We start from the raw sequence: 21,588 nt of genomic DNA on the forward strand, positions 1-21,588 counted from the left end.
GTTACATTTGCAGAAAGGCTTTGCCCCGTGCCTCTGGGGAGGTGGAAACCACTGAGCATGTACTCCTTTCTTGCAATTTTTATAAAGATAGCTGAGATAAACTCATACTCCCTCTACTACTCAGCTGCAGTTTTCCCTCTAAGGTGTGCACACACTCACATGTTTTTTGATGTCCACTCAGGTTAAATCATGAAGGCCCCACTCTGAATGCAAGTGTGCACACACTGCCTTGATACTGCCACCCAGATCTAAACTCATTCTGCACACAGATGAAAAAAAATAGGGAGAACACTGCTCAACTGCCCTGGTCACCCCAGCCAAGTCTACACTAACATGCTGCTCTCGGGTGAAAAGCGGACTTTCAGATACAATGGTGTTAGGTTATGCGCGGCAGTGTGCAAGATCCATCACACCCTGACTTCTGCCCATAATCCATGAAGCTGATTTTAACTACTTTATTAGATTGTCCTATTTTAGTTAGTAACTTCATTTCCCTTTTTAACATATAGTACATTTTAGAGTATGTCTCTCTTTTAACATTGTAGATGTCTTTTATTCATTGATATTTGAAGGTGTACTAGAGTTGTATTTTATAATTAATTTTATGTAGCAGATTTTAAAATACTGACTATTATCTATTTTAGTTAGCTGCCTTGCTATTTTAATTAGATGTTTAATGCTATATTTTATATTTTAGCTACCTCGCTTGTACTCCACAGTATATTTTAAATATATTGTATTTTTAGACCCTCATTCCATTAGTCTTCCCACTAGAGCTGTAATACAAATCTCAATCTTATAGTTTATAGTAGTAATACATGTAACATTTATTTTCGTAATAATCTGATTATCTTATCTATTTTTTTACTGTATTATTGTATTATAACCTGGGCTGGTCTTTGACCATAATAAAGGTGATTGATTGATTGACTGGAGACCTGAAGGAGAAGGAGTTGCCCGGGATGTGTTTGCTGCCTCCACACATCTTAGTGTTGTGCTCTTCTCTCGATGTTTTTTTGGGCGAGGGTGCCACTTCTACATCGGATTCCCGGTGTAGAGACTTGTGTCGCTTTTGGTGTGTCAAGTCAGAAGGAGTCTTGGGCACCTTGAATGGTGTGCCAGAGCTCGATGCTGTGGCACTTCGAGTCAAGGATTTAGACTGCCCTTCTGCAGTCCTTGGTACAGACCTTGTTGTCATGCTCAATGCCGAAGGCACAGGCACGTCGACAGGCGAATGGGGGCATCGGTGTACCGGGACGCAGTGTGCTGTCAGAGAACAGCGCGTAGGCATAGGGCTCTATTTTTCCCCATCTGGTAGGGAAAGGTCAGGCAAACGTTGCACGAAAAAGTATTATGCTCTCCGCCTAGACAAAGGAGACAGAGCTCATGGTCGTCCGCTGAGGGAAGTTTGGCGTTACAGCGTTTAAAGGTTTTTATCCATTACGATAAGGGAGAAAGAATAAACTCAGAGATACTCAAATGGCATCATCAGGAGTTCGTTCCGAGTCAGAGCAGTCATTATCCATCCTACTGTCCAAAGTCGTTACCGAAAATTCCGCCCGTTTCTCTGTTGTTGTCTTTGTTTACAGCATTTAGATGAAGAATAATAAAGTCTGGTCTAAGTCAGAGGATCATTCGATGTATTTGTTCTCTTTCCCCCTCACAGAAAATGTTCCAAACCGAGGAGCTAACTTTCTGAGGTGCCAACACAATGACAGTCCGAAAGGAACTGAGGTGATAAACGCTAGCTCACCCAAACCAGCGAAGTGCACCACATGCAGGCACAGTACCCACTCTTATGAGTGCAATGGATCCAGATCCAGATCCTATAGTTCTGCTTTTAGACCTTAATAGGGAAAAACAATGGGGGAATGACAGACTTTTTTTTTAAAGCAGTTGGGTTTATTTAAGAATAACACATTACAAAAAAAAAAAAAATACAGATTTCAGGTTTTAAATTCATTACTTGCAGAAAAACATAGAAAAACAGGTACCAAAGAGACTTGTATAAAAAATACACAGACAGCTCAAAAAAGATACAAACTTTCTAGAAGAGCACAACTTAGGGAAGGTCAAGGGGAAAATTTGTACAAAACTATTGTTTACAGGTAGAGAATATATAAAATGTTCCCTATTTGATGGCAAAAAATACAAGAGGACTTTTTATTTTTTAGAAGAAAGATACATTACGAGGTATGTGAGCAGTCCAGCATCCTTCAGGCCCGAAATCCAACCACACCCCACCTTTGCTGGCTGACAGCAGGTGCAGCAGCTAAGCACAGCTGTTGCACAACATCCATGCATATAAGTGGGGCTCCTACTGAAAGAAATGTAGGTTGTGGACTGTAGCATGGGTCAGCAGCATTGACGGGTGAGGGTGTACAGTCTCTCACATTTTGAGCCAGTCAAAGGTGCCTTGGGATCTGCAATATGTTTGCCTGTATGGAGCTGTAAAGCTGCTGCTGAGAGCACATTTTAGTTTTGCTTCACATAGAAGCTGGACAGATTTTCTGTATTGCCCTGCATCCCCAAATACACCTGCATAAAAGCAGACTTTGAGGAGGAAGAGGTCCTTCACTCCATCAGTAATGGCTGTCAAAAACATAAGCACATGTGTTGGGGGCGCATGAGGAAAGAGGGGGGCTCAGGCTCCCAATTCACCTGTAGGACTTAGAACAGAGGAGAACAGAAGAAAAGAGCTGCAAAACCCAACAGATGTTTATTTGTTCACTGCACCATTGGGAAAGGCTTATAAATATATACGGTATAAAAACAATTATAAAAGAGCTTTAAACAAGTCTTATTGTACCTAAATTCCACAAAGAGCTTGATGATCAACAACTGCTCCACTCTCCTTTGTCAGATAAGCACCCATTCAACCTATAGCTGCTTAGTTTGCTTGCAACTCCTATTGACTCAAGAACACAATGGAACAGTCCTTCCTAAGTTCAGGATCTCCTTAGATTCTGAGAACAGGCTAAGTATATGGTTGGGTGGGGATGCTGGCTTTTATAGGGCTGACCCCAGGCATTTGAGCACAATGAACAGGGCCCCAGAAGTGACCTGCAACTCTCAAGTCTACCCTTCCCTGCTCGATCAGATTCCATACACACACAGTCTGCCAGTGAGAGGCCATAATGGAGGCGGCACCTAAGAGAAAGACTCTCAGTGCAGCATGTCTTTGCAGATAAATATCTCATCTTTCCAATAGACAGGCAGTTGGCCCTAGGTTTTGAGTTAAAGGAGAGTTAATGAAAGATCCACTAAGAGAATAGATTCTGAATGCTAGGAAGGCCCCTTGCTTGAGCATCTGTGAAAAGAGGATTGTTAACCTTTCATGTCCCATGCCCTGCTACAGAATGGAAGGGAAGGGAAGGTTATGTCATGGGAGAAAGGCAGCAAGCTGCTTCTTATGTGCTGGTGTTTATTAGAGCTTCCATTCTCACCTAGTCATCATATCATTCAACAAACTAAGGGCAGTGCTACAAATTACAGTTGCTGTGGGACACAGCCAACACATGAAGAGCAGAAGTAAAACATATATGCAGACTTGTCTAGGGAACCTGGGCATATCAGATTTCCCAGACACACACACACGGGTTTTGAAGACACACGTACCCGTGCATTTTACTTCCATGCTTTACACTTTTTGCTACAGAAAAGACAACAGCACTGCCTCTACTGAGCACTGTGGAGTTAACTTTTCTCCAGTCAGGGGAGACACAGTACAACCATGCAAATGCTTTAGCCCCACACACACTCCAAATGAAGCTTAGCAAGTCTTAAGATGTTTGTACAAATCAGCCATCTGGAAAAGGGCAGAGACTGTGGAGAGAACTCCTTGGAGGTCAAAACTGAACTCCTAAAATTGCTTGTAAAAATAAGGTTTCAAAATACAAAAAACAGGGAAGTGTGCTTCTGAGAGAATTCCACAGCACACTGGTCCATGAAATAAAATATATATATATAATATATATTTTAAAATCCACAAAAATGTATTGTACAGAGTCTTGTGTCAGTGGGGAAACCCACGCAGTCCGCATCGGGGATAGCAGAGGAGGGCAAAGGCCTAGTTCAGTCTCTGAAGGGTGGTCCTGTGTCTGGCATGAAATCACAGAAGCTTGCGATGGAGGATCTCCCAGACCATCCGTTTTCGGAAATAAGGCATATGTTGCTTTAATGAGAAATTGAGAGAGAGAGAGAGAGAGAGAGAGAGAGAGAGAGAGAAACATACCACAGTCCTTTAAGAGGAAGTCAATGTAATTGTTTTCAATGCATGCTGGGAAATTGTAGACACTCATACCAAGGCAGCAATATTCCCATGCCCTACTGCACACACTCTCTTTCGCTGTCTCCCACCCACCAACCCACAGTAAGTCACTGGGTCCTGGACTTCTTCTTAAAGAAAATGAGTTACTTTTGAAGTTTTGATCTAGCAACCTTAACCTCAAATTCTCAACCTAAGCAAAGTCTTTTTAAAAAAATCAACAGTACCAAAATGCTAATAGCAGCGCCAGTTTACAGTACAGAACTGGGCTGTTAGTGTAATAAAACCTGGAGAGGGAGGGAGGGAAGAGAGAGACACCAGACACTAAATGAGCATGCACCCAGTACAGAAGACTTCAGTTCTACTATGTAACAGGCACATATGAAATACACCACCAGCACCAATCACCATTTTCAAAAGAAAAGAAAAAATGCTAAATATAAAAGTAGTTTTTAGCTGCTGACTTGATGTTTACGGATTTGCATTACAGAAATACGTTAGCTCTATAGGGCACAATTCGCTTGGCAATACTCCAAGGTTCTGCCTGAGTGCCCAAGAACAAGTTACGGCTACTGACACAGGGGCACAATGGACTGCCAGTTACTTGAAAATCAAAGTTTTGGAATCTGAATTGTACAACATGAGTAAATGTATGTAAGTTCTCTTAATCTGAATCTAAATCTGAATCTGAAAAAGTCTGACTTTTTTAAAATGCAGAACTGGTTTGCTTTTAGCATAAACCAAATTAGGGCCAGAAGGCACAATTATGACCATATAGCTCAGGGATTCTCAACGTTGAAGTCCAAAAACATCTGGGGACCCAACATTGAGAATCCCTGAATACTCTGCCAATACCACACTCACTAACTGGGTTGTGGGGGAAGGAACTTACCTGAGTGAAATTGATTGGTTTGTCTTTGGTAATGCAGTCAGCATATTTGCAGGCAAACATCCCACAGTCACTGCCATTCATCTGTTGCGGGATTTCCTTTAAAAAGAAATAAACCCAGCCCTCTCTATTTAGATGACAAAAACCTCATGTTAGCTTTATCAAATATAAACTGCACACATTAATGAAAGGTTTAAGGAGCCCAAAGAAGCCCTCCATACTCTTGGGATCGAGCAAAAATAAAAGAGCAAGTCTTCAGAACGAACGGGAACAAATAAAGCATTATCATTTCAGTCAATCAAGGAGGTCACCAAATGCCTGTAGCCTTTATTAATTCCTACAGCATCTGTGGTTGGAGAGGCCCCTCCCACTCTCTGCATGCCTCATGTTTTGGACAAAGAACAACTGCCATATACCCTCCAGCAGCACTTCACTTTTTCTGGCAAAGAAGGAGGAACTCACTCCCTGCTCTTTCCCTTCCTGGTTTTCCATCATTGGCTGGTTTTTTTACTGTAGACAAGAGCAGCAAGAACTAAGAACAAGAGGAACTGCCGGGAACAGTTTCCTTGTTCCTCTTTGCCATAAGGAGGGAGAGATCCTTCAACTCACAAACAGATTGCAGTTTTCTCCTTGCTGGTGGGTGGGGAAATGAGAGAGTTAGCAAGGACCTCTTCAGCCACTGAGGCTTGTAGCAGCTGTTGGAAGGGAGAGTTACTACTGGCATTCTGAGGCTTCAGTACACATATCACATGATGAATCCCAAGCTACTGTGTGAGCCAGGTTCTGCTGGCTGGCCAGTCACTGTAAATGTGCTCTTTCTAACAGCTGCATACAGAAGTCTGCCTGGGGTCACAGAATGGAAGAAAGGGCTCTCTTCTCATAGGAAAGGGCATATAAGCCATGGTCAATCATATGAACATTTCAGACTATGTGGATAGCATATGGGGCCAACATACCTGGCTCCTTTTACTCAGCAGCATCCAGCCATTGGAATCAAATTCCCTTCGCTTTTTGTCCAGGCTTTCCTGCTTTAGGTACTGCCTGCAGGGGTTAGGCAAGAGTGAGAAGGAACATCTTTAGCAAGCAAGCAATTAAAGCAATTCCATTTAGACAATTCTGAAAAATTACTTTGGATTTCAGAATTGCCTTCTTGTAGCAAAATTCAAGAGCTCAACTCATCTCCCAAAACTCAGCCCCAGAATACCCATAGTAGTAGTCGGCCAAAGCCACAAAAAAGGCTGATAAGAGGAGCAAGCTGCTTCCCTGACCAGAAAATCCACTTTAAAATACATACCTTGACAAAGCAAAGTTCAAGTCTCTGTATTGTACCCCAGGCATACTGCCGTTTCCTAGTCATTTCCCGCTTCCTCCCTTCATTCCTAATCTCAGGCCATATGCAGTGCTAACTCCAACAAGGGTAGGGCACAAAACAGATGAAACTCTAGGGATGAATGAAAACATGGCCAGGAGAGCCTTAGATTGATAAACCTCCTGTGCAGATGCAATGAAGGTTCTACAGAGTGATTATGTGCTGGTGTGCATCATATGTGGGTAGTCCATGGTTGAGTATCACTTCAGCAAGGATAGATGACTTGCTGTCAATTTCAGATACTTTTATGTAACAGTATTCTTGTGACCTATGCACAAGTTATATAAATATTATCTCCTTGTATTAACAAATATTACCCTCTAGGCAGCTGCAGTGTTACTTTTTAACTAGTGCTTTAACAATGAAATTGACCCTAGTAGATTCTATCTCATTTTTGCATAACATGGGTCAAACACCAGAACGTACACATAAATTGCCAAATTTCACAAAGCTTTCCAAGAGCTTCCTAAGGTTTTCCATTATTTTCTGCTTCCCAGTTTCACCTAGAATTCCATGCTGTCATACAGACATAGATGGACCATCCAAATGATGATGCTCTGGTTATTGAGGGAGGCCAGAAAAGACTGATGACAATATTTGGCATTGGGTGCCTCAGCCACACTGCATTTCTTCCAGGAACTGGTACATGAATTGACTGAAAAGCAGTTAACTATACCAAGTCCTACAAACCTGGACTGCTGTTGTGGTATTCACTGCCTCCTTTGACAGCTAGCTCCAATGGCTATTCAATTTTGCTGCTAATATTCCTGACTTCCAGAGCAAATCAGTCAAATTCAGGTTTTTCTGTTGCATTAAAGTCTTCCCTGCAGCCATAGCTTCCTTTTTCCTCATCTCCATATCTTGTAAATACATGTAAGCAATTCACCCCAGTACATCTTTGATAAACTCAGCTGCTTTAATTATATGCTGTGCAACTTGTTCTTGCTGCTTATTGTCTGCTAACTCCACATATGGAATACAGATATCAGGATACATGCCACCTTTCACAAATGTACATATCTAATGCATTTTCTTTTCTCTTACTGGTTCTTCCCTCCACACACACTTAAGGACTGAGCGCATATCTGGCCACTTTTTTCAAAGAACCATGCAACTAGTGTGCAACTCCTGTATGCACAGGAGGGCTTGAGAGTGGTAGCTCTCAAGTGCAGTAAAATATAAAAGATGATTCTGGAAAAAAGTTGGAGGAAGATTAGTATTTCTTTTTTTCCCTTTTTTAAAGACTCAATTTGGACCCATTTATTAAAGGATTTCAGGGTAGGGAAAGACATGTGGGGATGCAAAGGAGTTCAGTCAATGTGATATACATATAAGGAGCAGAGTCAACACAAGACAGATTATTTAGCTTCTACAACCTCTAAACCTGTAAGAAGTGCAGATTGACTTCTCTCAGATACCAAGAAATTCTAGGGGCATGTCCTGCTGAACACAGAATGTGGTGGCATACAAGTATTTGTCAAGATGACAATATACAGACACCGTCCACACGCCAGAGCAACACAGATTCGTCCTGCATCTCCCTTCGCATGTTAGAGTTGACGCACATACAGATATGTGCTTCATATTTCAGCACTTCTTAAAACATTGCCCCCATTCACCTACCTTTGAACGTTCTAGACCCACAAACAAAAGCACAATCTGCCTACATGTTTGCACTGACACACGAATCAGACAAAACCATGGTTAATGCTGGGAAGGGAAGCAAGGGGGAAACCTGACCCAGAGAAAGGACAAGAGTATACACATTCATGAGGATGCCCCCCGTTTACAGACAACGGTTTGTTACAAGCCAGTGTTATGGCTGCACCAGGAAACTAAATCATGAATATCACCCTTTCTAGGCATATTCAACACTTTCTCTGAAGCTTTCCCAGAGTAAATACTAATTTGGGCTATTAATTTCTCCTTTGCTTTTAACTAGGAATGCCTCCTATATCTCACATGCCTACACCAGTGAAAGGTGTCATGACCAAGTAAATGGAGAAATATACAAACCTATGAAGCTGTCTTATACTGAGCCAGTCATGGTTCACCTATCCTGGTGCTGGCTGCTTATACTGACAACAACTCTCCGGGGTCTTAGGCATAGAAAGCTATCTACAATGCTTTAAATAACCAAAATCAATAAATTTCAACTTCCATAGATGTGGATAGAGGACTTTGTATAAAATTGGTTTTTAGAATAGAACATACATTTTTAGAATAAGAACAAGCCATTGGAGATTTATGGATTGCCATAAATCTCTCCCTTTTCTAAAAAGGGGCAAGCAATCATTCAAAACTCACCAAAAATCAGGAAGCTCTAAAGATTGAAAGCATGAAAGGGTCACTAACCATGAATAGGACCTCCGTCCCCTCTTCCCGGTGTGATCCTCCCACTGCATTCAACCAATTAAAGCCTCCTGAAAGGAAATAGAAAGGGATAAGCAATTACAGGAAGGGCAGCCAATCAGCTGAAGCTCCCCACCCTTTATCTCATTTACACTACCTGCACCACTACTCCGTGAGTCCAAACTTCCAGGCTTCTGTTTTAACTATGCTGCCATCTTGTGTGCTGGAACAAGTGTTCCAGGACCAAATCTGGATCTGCTTTGACTTCCCCGCCATATACTCCGAGAACCTTACGCCTTTCCATATCTCCCCAATAACCTCACAGCTGATCTATCAACATAAACTAGCTCAAGCAGCAGAAAAGCCAAACCATTCAGTTCTATTACAGAAAAAAAAACACACCTTTAACTTCTAAGCATCTACAGAAACATTCTCAGGGATATACTGGCTTCAACCTATAATCATGGTTGCTTACTACAAAGAACTATTAATTCCAGCCAAAATTTTGCAACCATTTGCCAGAGGTGGCAACTAACAATACTCTGCACTGCCCACCTCTTATACATAGATGCAAGCTCACCCTAACACATACAACAAAGATTAAAAACGGGTTCTGTATTTTCAGTCTCCTTGTTCAAAATCCACTCGCATACCCCAGTTATGCCATTCTAGTTTATAGTACAATTAAACACATTTTATTTCATTTCATTTCAAAATTGCCAACACTGAACTCATGATTTCATCTTCATATATTTAAGTCCTTCACCATTTCTTTACAAAAGTGAAAAGCCTTTTGCTAGCTGGTAAGTTAATTCAGACAAGGATTTCTATTTGCCCTGTAAGAATATGCTTTTCTAAGTATTTGTGGTTCTCATAAAGTGGAAGATCTCCCATATTGCAGGACTAAGCAAAATTGTCTGTATGATAGCCCCTGTCATTCAGAACTGGTGGGCCAAAGCTGGCTTCAAATCCTGTTGACTTGGGAGATCAGAATGGCAAACAGTGAGGTGCAGAGACTCCTGAAGAGAATGAACTAGAGAGTGAACTCCTAGAGCTGGTAAGCCAAAGTACTTCCTTGCTAAGCTGGAAGTCACACCTTTCCAAGGCAAACTTTTGGAATCTGAATTATGGTTTGAAATAGTTTGCTATTTTGTTGGGGATTTTTCGCCCGAGTATTTTAGCTGTTTGTCTGTTGAATTCTTAGGTTATGCTGGCAAGCTCCAACACTGTAGCAAGCAAAGAAGAGTCCCCCAGTTCACTTGGATGAGGCACCTGACCAAAGTCAAGCCCTGGTGCTCCTGCTGCTCTGCCAATGGAAGCCAGAGAAGTGGCTTCACTGTGAGGTAATGGAGACATATCCTGCCCTGCGACAGGCCACAGATGTCTCACAAGAAGTGGGCACAGCATTTGTCAAGAATGCTGGCAGGTCTTTAAAAGCCAAGCTGGTCAAGGCCAAGGATGACACCTCGGGACTTTATTGCTGCACCAAGGTGCATCCCAGGAGAGCAGCAAGAGAGGGTGCGAGCCAGTGTGGTTAGACCGGGGAGACCAGAGTTCAAATCCCTACTCAGCCATAGAAGTCACTGGGTGACTCTGGGCCAGTCACGTATATCTCAGCCTAATCTACCTCACAACCAACCTTGGAATAAACAACTTTGGGCTCCTTGGAGGAAGAGCGGGATATAAATGTAATAATAAACAAAACAAATAAACCCCCTCTTCCTGGAAACTGTTGTCTCTAGTTGTAGGAAGGAGAATGGGTGCCCCCAGGCTGGGCAGGCATTATACTTCCTCTGTCCACCCCTCTCTGTGACAGAATACAAGCCAGTAGCTGGCTGTTTAATTTATATACTGCCTGACTCCAAAGGCTCCAGACTTTTGACTTAGTTTGCATTAGTGTCTCCTGAAATTAAGAGTAAGGGAGCTAACCTTAGCAATTTCCCCCCTGTTCCATTGCTTTTGTTTATGCCACCAACAAAATTACTTTAAATTGCTAACGCCGACGTTATTTTTCTAAGATCCAAGTTATCTACTTCATCAGTAGAGACTAACAGAAGGTTTTTGTAGTTGGACTCAATTATTAGTTACCTATTTTAGCTTTTGGGTTTGATTTATAGAGTTGAAATGTTTTAGTTCACTGTGTACAACATGAGTGTTAAGATGCATATCTGCCTGAGGCCCTCAGATCATCAGCTCGAGCCTTCTCTTGGCCTCGCTACTTACACATATCTGGTTGGCAGGTATTGGGGATAGGCCTCTTCCAGTAGGGGTGTGCATGGAACCGCACAGCTGCAGTCCGGCACTGTGGGGTGGGTTCCTTTAAGGGCGGGGAGGATTTACTTACCCCTCCCGCCACTTGTCCCCCTCCAGCGCTTGTATTTATTGTAAGAATTGGGGCAGCAGGATACCTCCCTGCCGCCCCTTGCCCCTCCCCAATGCAAAAGGCTCCGGCAAGCCTTTTGCACACGTGCACGTCACGCGCGAGCTTCATGTCTCCCTGACGCTGGAGGCCCGGCGCCTCGGCCCCTGCCGGCGGGTAGACTAGGCCTCCGGCGGCCCGAGGCCCGGTCTACCCGCTGGGACAAGGCTGGGTAGACCGTGCCTCCAGAAGTGCCGTCTACCTGATCTCGTCCCGGCAGGTAGACCGGGCCTCCGGCCGCCGGAGGCCCGGTCTACCCGCCAGCAGGGGCCGAGGCCGGGTAGACTGGGCCTCTGGCATAGGGGAGACGTGAAGCTCACGCGCGACGTGCACATGTGCAAAAGGCTTGCCAGAGTATCCTGCTACCCCAGTTCTTACAATAAATACGAGCGCTGGAGGGGGACAAGTGGCGGGAGGAGTAAGTAAACCCTCCCCACCCTTAAAGGAACCCCCTCCACCCAGACTGGACCGGTTCGGACGCCTTTACAATGGCCTCCGGAGCGGTCCGGACCCATCCCTATCTTCCAGTAGTGCTCCCCTGCCTTTCAAAGGATCTCCCAGATGGGCTTTGTTTGATTAACTTTATAAAAAAACACCAAAAAACTGGCAGCAACCTGGTCACTAATTTTAATTATATTTTAATCCTGACAGTTATTTAATCTTATCTGTTTGCTGCTGTCTTCTAGTGTGCTTTTCTCATGTTGCATATTTTTATTGTGTTTTATTGCATGTTTTATATTGTATTTTTAAAAAATAAAATATTTTGTTTTGTATTTTGTATTTGTTTTGTGTTGTGATTTGTTGTGTTTCATGTGTTATTGCATGTTTTTAATGTTGTGTTGTGAGCTGCCCAGAGAACAATTTGTTATGGGGCAACTAACAAAGATTATTATTATTGTGTTTTATTGTAAGCCGCCCCAAGCAGTAGTGTGCTGGAGGAGCAAGCTAGAAATGTTTTAAATGAAGAAATGGTTTGCATGCATATGTGCACATTCTCTTTTGCACTGTGAAGTGTGTTAACTTTGTTAACTGGTGAAGTTACCTTCTGTTTGTGCCAGCATGTCACACTTAGCACAGGACTTTGTTTAAAAACGGTGTGCAGTATTTGAGATAAAGAGGCACCATCTATTAACTAGGGATATTGAGAAGTTTACAGGAATGTACAGAAATCCAGAAATGCAACAAGACAAAACACAATCCTAAACACTTGTACAGCTTAATCATTCTGCAAGTCTGCTTAAGATTCCTGAATCATTGTCAAAAAAAACCATCTGGCTACATTCTTTTTACATACCTATATACCTTTATTCTCTTTATTGAGCAGGGGGAGAGTAACTGGTCCTATCCATTCCCAGAACAGCATCCCTCAAGTGGCTGCTGGTGGTGTCTATCTGGTGTTTCGTTTTAGAGTGTGAGCCCTTGAGGACAGGCATCCATTTGTATTTCTCTATGTAAACCCCTCTGGAAACTTTTGTTGAAGAGCGGCATATAAATATTTGTCTTTGTATGCTGATGCAGCACTCCTATACCATAAGCAACCATTTGCTGGTACAGGTGGACCTCGATATCCGCAGGGGTTCCATTCCCAGCAACAACCGCAGATACAGAAAATGCAAATGTCAAGTCATTGGGAGCTATGGGATCACGGATGTTAGGTTCCCAGTCATCAGGAAAATCGAAAATTACTGAAAATTGGCCAGATTTGGGGGGGGGGGGAGCTCCCAACCATGCCTTACTGCTCTGAGTCATGCTGTGGCCCAGAATGCCCCCAAATCAGCCAAAAATTGCCATTTTCCTTTTCTTAAAAAAAAAAAACACAAAAAAACCACTGAGCCATTTTGAGGCTCCAAAACACAAAACAGTCGTCAGAAATAACCTCTGAAGTCATTTCCAGCCACCCCAACCTGCAGATATGCAAGGTTGGCATTTCCCCTCCCACTTTTCTTTTTTCATGTATGATGTGGTCGGGTGCCTTTTACCCAACCATGGATCTGCAAATCCACAGATAATCAACCCATGGATATTGAGGCCCTCCTGTATAGAAATACTTAGAATCAGGCCATGAGAAATTTTCAGTTCTTTGTTTAAGTTGTCAATGATACCCTTGCTAACTTTTCTGGCACCTTAGGCCATATTGTTTTGAACCGCTTAGTCATACATTTTTGGAGAGTAAATGGGTACAGGCCAACTTGTACATACCTGAGATTTTCTTCGGAATGGTAATAGTTCTACGAATTCTTGGAACAACTAGTGTGCTGCCTCAACAGTGAAGGATTGGCTGCAATCCTAAACACTTACTGTAGAGTAAATCCCATTGAACTCATTAGGACTTATTTCTAAGTGCACAGGCTTAGGATGCCTTTTCCACTTCAACCTGCTTGTACCAAAGACACAGGCCACTCATTTTAGACTTTATCCGAGCCCTCTTCCTAGACTGCTTTTAAAGAAAACTTAACTCACTCTGGCAATAGTTGGGAATCTTAAGAGACATATGCAACACATGCCTGAACTCTATATAATGTAGCCTGGTTGCCATCTGCAGATTAAGCTGGGCTCTTTCCAAACTGAAAAGGCCATGACATGTTTACTACTTTAAGAGGGTTATGCTCAGATGTTGCCTGAGCATAACTCTCATGTTGTTGCCATTTCTTTTTCAGATGTGGGAGCCTAATCTCATGGATATTTATTCGAACTGGGTCCCATGGGGCTTACGGTCAAAACATGCCTAGGATTGCAGCTATAGTTGAACCATGTCGGTGGATGTAGAGACTCATGCCCCACATTTTATTGGAGCTCAGAGGCTGTAGCTCAGCAGCATGTCTGTAAAAATTTAGCTGAAGCCCCACACAGATAAAAACCAGCTAGGTTACTCCTAGCTCCCCCCCCCAAAAAAAGTATGTGAAAACTAGTAAAATCAGCTCAAGGAAATGGGAACATCTGTCTCCTGGGTTATTGTAGCATGCTTACTTTTAGTCAGCTATTTGGAAAGTTGGCCCTTTCTACCTATCATGTATAGAGTAGTTTGTCAGGCATGATGCTTTCCATCAGCCGCAAGCTCTTATTTCCTCTTTTCACCCTTGATTGGGGAAGCTTGAAGTATATTGGGATACTCACAACAGTATCTTGCAAGCTTCACTATTACTTCCACCCATTGAATCATAGTAAGTGATGGTATTCTTCCTGAAGTCTATGACCTAAACAAAGACAGAACCTGTCATTAAGGCATTACCACACACTCACAACCTTTCATTTTCCAAGATGCAGTCAGCAAACATCCACACTTGATGTCTGCGAACAGGAACCATCTGAAAAGCATTTTGGCAAACTTCTGCTGAAGATCTATAATGACTCCACTTTAGCTCAGTAATAGAAATCTTGTTCAGCCACACTGAGACATGACTAATTTATATATCTAAGTGCAATTAGCAAAATTTCCCCAAAAACGTGGCAGCTAAGTAGTTTTAAATTAGTGGATCTCCGAGGCCTTTAGGTTTTAACAATGAAATATGTTTGTTCACTGGTACACCTTGCAAAAGAGGAGATATTTTTAAGATGTTTTTCAGAGTACATGACAGAGAGCTGCCTTCTACCAAATCAGACCATTAGTTAATCTAGCTCAGTACTGTCTACATTGACTGGCAGCAGCTCTTCAGGGGTTCAAAAAGGGGTCTTTCCCAATCCTACCTGTAGACGCCAGGAGCCAAATCTGGAACCCTCTGCATCCAAAACAGGTATTCTACCACGTAGGTATACCAAGTATACCTCTCTCTCTCCCCCTCCCCACCACAGACAGACCAAAGAACTGTAAAACAAACTCACTGCTAAGCACCAGTGGACACCAAGGTGAATAGGCACCAACAAGATGTTTACAGAGAATATATCCACTTTTTTAGTCCAACGTTTCACAGCTTGATACCCAGCAGTTTTCAACTTGGTGAAGAAAAATGTGTTAAATGCATGTACAGTTGGAAAGTCCTTCTGTTTACTTCTCTCCATCAGCATATTCATGTAGAAGTTGATTATCTGAGAAAGAAAGAAATGTTATTTTAGAAGGTAACTGGTAAGTTTCCAAAAACAGTCCTTTAGCATTCATGCAAGAGCATTCATTAAGCAAGCTGTGGTAATTCAACTTTGTTTAGTGCTGAGCCATTGGTCCTGCTGACCCAATTATAGTTAACAAAAAGGGGACTGCTCATTAAGTTAGCATATGCAAATACTTCATAACTATTTAAGGGCTCTAAATGTTGTGTATATTTGGTAGCCTGCATACACTCGACTTGTGCAAGACAATTGCAGTATTTGAGATCGTACAGAATTTGGAAAATTTTGCCAGTAGGGGAAAAAAGGCATGGAAACTAAGGTGTGGGCAGACTTTAAGAAGCCAGATAGTAAGTCCCCTAAGAACCTGCCCAACTACTGATGTTAGCATCTGGGACCCTATTCTGTGTCCTATTGTCAGAACCAGTGTTCCTTCTAACAGGGATTCCAAGATGTTGTTGACTACAATACCCATAATCTCTAGCCAAACGCCATTGTACCTGGGGATGCTGGGAGTTGTAGTGAACAACATCTGGGAACATCTTAGAGGGAACACTGGTCAGAACTATGGCAGCTGAACTTGAGGGACATGGCCTAGGCCATATCCTGGCTTGCTATCCAGCAGGTAGTGAAAAGAGTTTTTATTTCTACAGGAAATTGGTTCCAAGTGAAGTGTGATGCGGTTTATGCTTTTCAATCTTGCTGTTTTACTATTTTTTGGTCTATACAGTTGTTTTGATAATCTTTTAGATGATCACTGGAAAAGAGCCAGAGGCTAGAAGTTATATACAGCCTACCCACCCTCTCACCCCTCCCCCCCAAGAAAACCACACACACAACCCACTCCACAGACACACACAAAGGCTAGGAACATCAGCCAGTATGCCCCAGGGTAGAGAGAACGGAACATTGGTTTCACTTACTGTGAAGGCTTCTTCTGGTTGCTGAGGCCAGGGACATCTCTATGGGTTATCCCTTTCAGGAGCTCCAAGGCAGGACAGAATTGATTGGATAAAAAGAAAAGACTGCCTACCTGAGCTTGGGCCATAACCCCGCCCCAGTTCTTTCAGGCCAAGAAAGCATAAGGAAAACTTGCACCAGAGGAAGAAAAAATGAGTTAGTATAATAGGAAGGAAGTGACGGGGAGAAATGAGCAGGCTCTCTCTCTCTCCTTTTCACTTCAGGCCGTTCCCAGAGTGGAAACAGCTGAAGAGATGTCAGTAGTAGGCCAGAGCGCCATAGTAACTGGGTGGGCCAAGATGTCCCTTGCCTCAGCAACCAGAAGAAGCCTTCATGGTAAGTGAAACCAATGTTCGGTTGCTGGAGGCCAGGGACATCTCTATGGGAAATACCATAGCTGGCCAACTCGGGCTGGAGTGTTCTGGCCTATTGTCAAGGAAGCACTTGTTGCAAGACCCGCCACCCAAAGGAAGCCTGGGCTGAGGCATATTCGTCAATCTGGTAATGCCTCGTAAACGTAGATGGCAAGGCCCAGGTTGTGACTGATGCATTTGTCGAAAAAGCTGCCAATGCTGCTGCCGCCGCCCTTGCCAAGTGAGCCAAGATGCAGGCAGGTGACTACAGATGGGCTTCATATGCCATCGCGATGCATGCTTTAATCCATCTCGTGATTGTAGCAGATGACACAGCTGTCCCCATGGACCACGGGTGAAAAGACACAAACATAGTGTCCGAAATTCTGAAGGATGCTGTTCTCTTGATGTAGGCCTTAAGGCACTACCGTACATCTAGCTTGTGCCATAGTCTTTCGCTAGGGTGAGCCGGCTGGGGACAAAACGATAGCAGGAAAGTGTCCTGTGATAGGTGAAAGGATGACAAAACCTTAGGATGTACCAACGGGTCAGGTATCAGTCTAAAGGCATCTGTGAGGAAAATGCAGAATGACTTGTTGATGGATAAGGCTCTCAGCTCAGATACATACCTGGCGGATGTGATCGCCACGAGGAAGGCCAACTTGAATCACAAAACTTTAATTGGAATGCGTTTTAGCAGTTCGAACAGAGGAAACTGAAGAGCACAGAGAATTATATGTAAGTTCCAGGAGGAGAACCTATGGACCATTGGAGAGGAGAGCAGGGAAGCACCCCTCAACAAGTGATTGAGGTTAGGGTGAGACTGGTCGATCTGCGAAGACCCACTGGATATTAATGGAAGCAAAGATGCCGCCTGTCTCCTAAGGGTATTGGGTCAGAGTCCCTTTTCCAGGCCTTCCTGCAGGAAACGAAGCAGATGTTGCAAGGTCGTGGTGCCCCATGGAATGGAGTGGCAGGCCATCCAATGCAAGAAGGTCCTCCAAGTGTACTGATAGATCCTTTCTGTTGACCTGCAGCGTGATGCTAACATTGTCTTCAGCACACCCCCGGAGAACCCCTGCCGTCTGAGGATCTGCCGCTCAGTCTCCAGATGGCAAGCTGTAACCACGCCAGTTTGGGGTGACTAATGGGACCCTGGGAGAGGAGACTGTGGTCCGTGGGCAACTCCCAAGGAGATTACACTGATAGATGAAGCAGTTCCGGAAAGCACAGCCGCTGGGGCCAGAACGGAGCGATGAGTAGAACTTTGGCCTGTAGAAGGTGAACCCTGCACAGAAACCTCGTCAGGAGCGGTGTTGGGGGGGGGGGTGTACAGCAGGCCCCTCAGCCACTGGGCTGACATGGCATCTACTGTGGTTGCCTCCTGGCAGGGAAACCTTAACATGAACGCAGGTAGCTTTTCGTTGGCAGGGGCTGCGAATAAGTCCATCATCAGTACTCCCATGAGGCTCGTGAACTGGTCGAAAACCCTCGGATGAAGTGACCACTCCCCCAGAGGAATGTCTATACAGCTGAGCCAGTCCGCCACCACGTTCAGTTCTCCCTTGACATGGTGGGTGATTATTGATCCCAGGTGTTTTCCCACCCATGACAGGAGGTGAATGGCTTCTTGATGTAGGGAGCAGGACCGAGTCCTGAGTCCCGCGCCCCGCCCCGTTCACATATGCCTTGGCCAATGTGTTGTCGGTCTTGAATAACACGTGTGAATCGTATAGAGGTGATTGGAAGGCCAGTAGAGCTGGCCAAATGGCCCAAAGCTCCCGCCAATTGATGCTGTGTGACCTTTCTTGGGCGGACCACAGACCTTGAGTGGAGAAGTTGCAGCAAAGTGTGCCCCACCCTGTCACTTGTGTCGGTCGAGAGGATGATCCTGCGAGGATCTACAAATGGTTTGCCCTGTTGAAGGTTGTCGTTCACCAGCCACCAGTGGAGGGAGGCACGAGTATGTGCCGGTAGGGAGAGAGTAACCTTTGTCTTTTTGGCTATGGCCTTCTGGTAGGGGAGCAGGAACCATTGAAAGTCACAAAGGTGGAAACGCACCCATTGAATGGAGTCCAAGGTGGCCACCATTAGGCCCCAAAGTCTCGCTAAGATGCTGAGAGATGTCGTTGAGGTAGATAGAATTGACCTGATCTCTGACTGGAGGATGCATAGGCAGTCCGGCAGAAGAGTGATGATGGCCGCTTCAGTGTCTATTATCACACCCAGATGGTGCAGTTGGTAGGATGGAGTCAGCTGACATTTCCCCCAGTTCACGAGGAAACTGAAGGTCCAGCTGAGCTTCCTGCGGGGAACGTGACTGCAGGAGCAAATCGTCCAAGTATGCAAAGACTCTCACCCCCTCAGCAGAAGATGCGTTACTAGGGGTGCCAACACCTTTGTGAAGACACGGGGAGCCGAGGAGAGGCCAAATGGTAATGCTGCATATTGAAAGTGGTGGCCTGCATACTTGAATTGAAGGTATTTTCGACTTTCTGTGTGATTTGGGATGTGAAGGTATGCTTCTTTTAGATCTATGGATGCAAGAAGATCTAGATGGTGTAGCGCAGGCTTCCCCAAACTGCGGCCCTCCAGATGTTGCTGAACTACAACTCCCAGCATCCCTAGACACAATTTTTTGTGGCTGGGTATGCTGGAAGTTGTAGTTCAGCAACATCTGGAGGGCCGCAGTTTGGGGAAGCCTGGTGTAGCGCCTCCGATATTGACTTTAACATTTCCATGTGGAAATGTTCTCGCCTCACTGACCTGTTTAGAAACTTCAGGTCCAGCACAACTCTCTTGGTTCCATCTTTCTTTGGAACCGTGAACAATACAGAATAAACTCCTGCTCCCTCCTCTGGAGGTGGCACCAGTTCAACTGCCCTGATGTCCAGCAGATGTTGGATAGCCAGGATCATCTGGGAATGTTTTGCAAAGTTTCAGGACCTTGGCATTGGAAGAAATCTGAAGGAGGGAGGAGTATGAACTTCTATTTTGTAGCCATGACGGATGACCTTCAGTACCCAATTATCTGATGTTGAGGATTCCCATGCACGGATGAAGCTGGATAAACGCCCTCCAAGCCAGGTAGGCTTCCTGTCATTGCTGAAGTTTGAGTTTGGACTGAGTGGATGGCTTAAAGTTACCAGAGCCCCTGAAGGTGCTTCGCTGATAGTTCCAGAAACCCATCTGGCCTCTATTGTCTCTACCTGTACCTCTGAAGGAGCAGAACCTTCAAAAGGACTGGTTGGATTGGTTAAATTGAAATGGCCTCTGAAAAGGAGCCTTGTCCAGCTTCTTAGAGGAGGAAGGCACTGTTTTGCACTTATCTCTTGGATTCCACCAAAACATCTTTCAAGGCTGAGTCCCCAAAGAGCTTGGTGGAGTCATACGGTACAGTGGTCAAATTGAGTTTTGAAGTGACATCCACCTGCCATAAGTGGCGTCTGCCCACAACCGATGAGGCAGAAACCAGAGCTGAAAATCAAATAGCATCGAAAGTGGCGTCGGCCATAAAAGCCTGCACCTTCTGAATCTTTAATAATTGCTGTCGCATTTTGGCTGGGTCAGTCAGAAGACTGCTGAGGAGGTCATCCACCCAGAGCAGAGAAGCCCTTGACGCCACAGACGCAGCTGAAGTCGCGTGGGTGACTAATGCTGAATTATCATACACACGTTTGAAAGCCAGTTCCACTTTCCTATTGCTCAGGTCTTTGAGAGAGGCCTTGCCATCCTTGGGCACCAGAGAGCCCGACAACAGTTGAACGATTGGGGCATCTGCACTAGGTGTCCTGAGCATGTCTGAAGCCTCCTGCTGAAATGAGTAAAATCTGTTCGCTATTGCCATGGGCTTGCAATTTGATGCCAGGAGGAGCAACTCTTCCTTGACCACATCCGAGAATAGGTCAGGCATTGGTAATAACAAATCCTTGGCTCTAGTCCTGGGAAACACTAGGTCACCTTTCGCTGATGACTCAGAGTCCTGTGTATCCTTAGCTTTTAGGCCAGTAGTCCTAATGATCTTATTCATTAAAGGGGAGAAGTCCTCTGCCACAAACAGGCACTGGGACACTGGAGAGGAACCCTCCTCATCTCCTTCTGACCATTCACCCTCCTCCCTATCTAGGGGAGCATCTGATTCCTGGTCAGGGACATCTGGTTTATGTGGAACATCATGGTCAGAAAGATGATCAGAGCCCTCTGAGGAATCCAACTCCCGTTCTAACACTATGGAGGGCTTTAGCTCAATGTGTTTTTGTTTGGCCTTCGCTTTTTTGGGCAGAGGACTGGAGGAGGTGCTAGAAGATGAACTAGGGCTGGGTGACCTATGCCTTGTTTTCCTCTTAGATTTCTTTTCCTTCTTAGTGGGTTTAACCTATTGGATTGTATCCACTATCGCATTTCTAAACCACGCCTGCCATTCGGGTGGTATTACTTTGGGCAGGGCAATGGCAGAGCTCTGGCGGGCAACAGCCTCTTCCACTAGTGCTCCCGGGGTGGCTGTGGAGCTTTTGGTCCTAGACTTCACATGCTTATGGGAAGTAGATGAGGAGGAAGACTGTCCGTTATTCCCAGCGCCCCCTCATGTCGAGCTGGCAGTCTTAGCAGAAGAGGGCACCATTTCTGAGGGTGTTGGGGAGAAAGCCGCCATTTTGATGCACTCACTGCACTGGGCCCAAAGGCCTATCAGGTGGATCTCCTTGGAGGTTGGCGGTGGTTGGGCCAGAAGATGCCTGGAAAAGGTGGTCTCCCCTTCTCTGGCCATTTGTGTGGCGTCTGTAAGGCAGCAGGCCGCAGAAGAGCACGTCTTGCAGCCCAAGTGTGGGAGACAGACTGAGGAGGTGGGGAGCGAATAAACCAGAAGATAGTAGTCAGGGTTCTTTTTTTTTTAGGTTTTCAGAGGGTATAGCAGATTAAAGAAGAAAAGACGGGGAGAAACAG

The 21,588-nt window shown here is 44.6% G+C and overlaps 1 protein-coding gene across 5 annotated transcripts in view; it reads right to left on the bottom strand.

Annotated features, from left to right (window-relative positions):
- Positions 1–2,700: 2,700 nt before the first annotated feature.
- Positions 2,701–21,588, bottom strand: part of SENP1 (SUMO specific peptidase 1) — a 40,548-nt gene continuing 21,660 nt past the window's right edge. For 4 of the 5 annotated variants that reach the window (XM_053291259.1, XM_053291260.1, XM_053291257.1 and 1 more), the window contains 5 exons: positions 15,116–15,319; positions 14,411–14,490; positions 6,113–6,197; positions 5,160–5,255; positions 2,701–4,174 (listed from right to left, as the gene is read on the bottom strand). In XM_053291259.1, the coding sequence (XP_053147234.1) occupies positions 4,112–4,174; positions 5,160–5,255; positions 6,113–6,197; positions 14,411–14,490; positions 15,116–15,319 (528 nt within the window). In that variant the 3' untranslated portion in view covers positions 2,701–4,111. Of the gene's footprint in view, positions 4,175–5,159; positions 5,256–6,112; positions 6,198–8,880; positions 8,949–14,410; positions 14,491–15,115; positions 15,320–21,588 lie in introns of those variants that run through there. The other variant, XR_008315287.1, reaches the window with a different exon arrangement.

This window comes from Hemicordylus capensis, chromosome 2 (genome assembly GCF_027244095.1).
Source record: "Hemicordylus capensis ecotype Gifberg chromosome 2, rHemCap1.1.pri, whole genome shotgun sequence".
In the NCBI taxonomy this organism is placed as follows: domain Eukaryota; kingdom Metazoa; phylum Chordata; class Lepidosauria; order Squamata; family Cordylidae; genus Hemicordylus; species Hemicordylus capensis.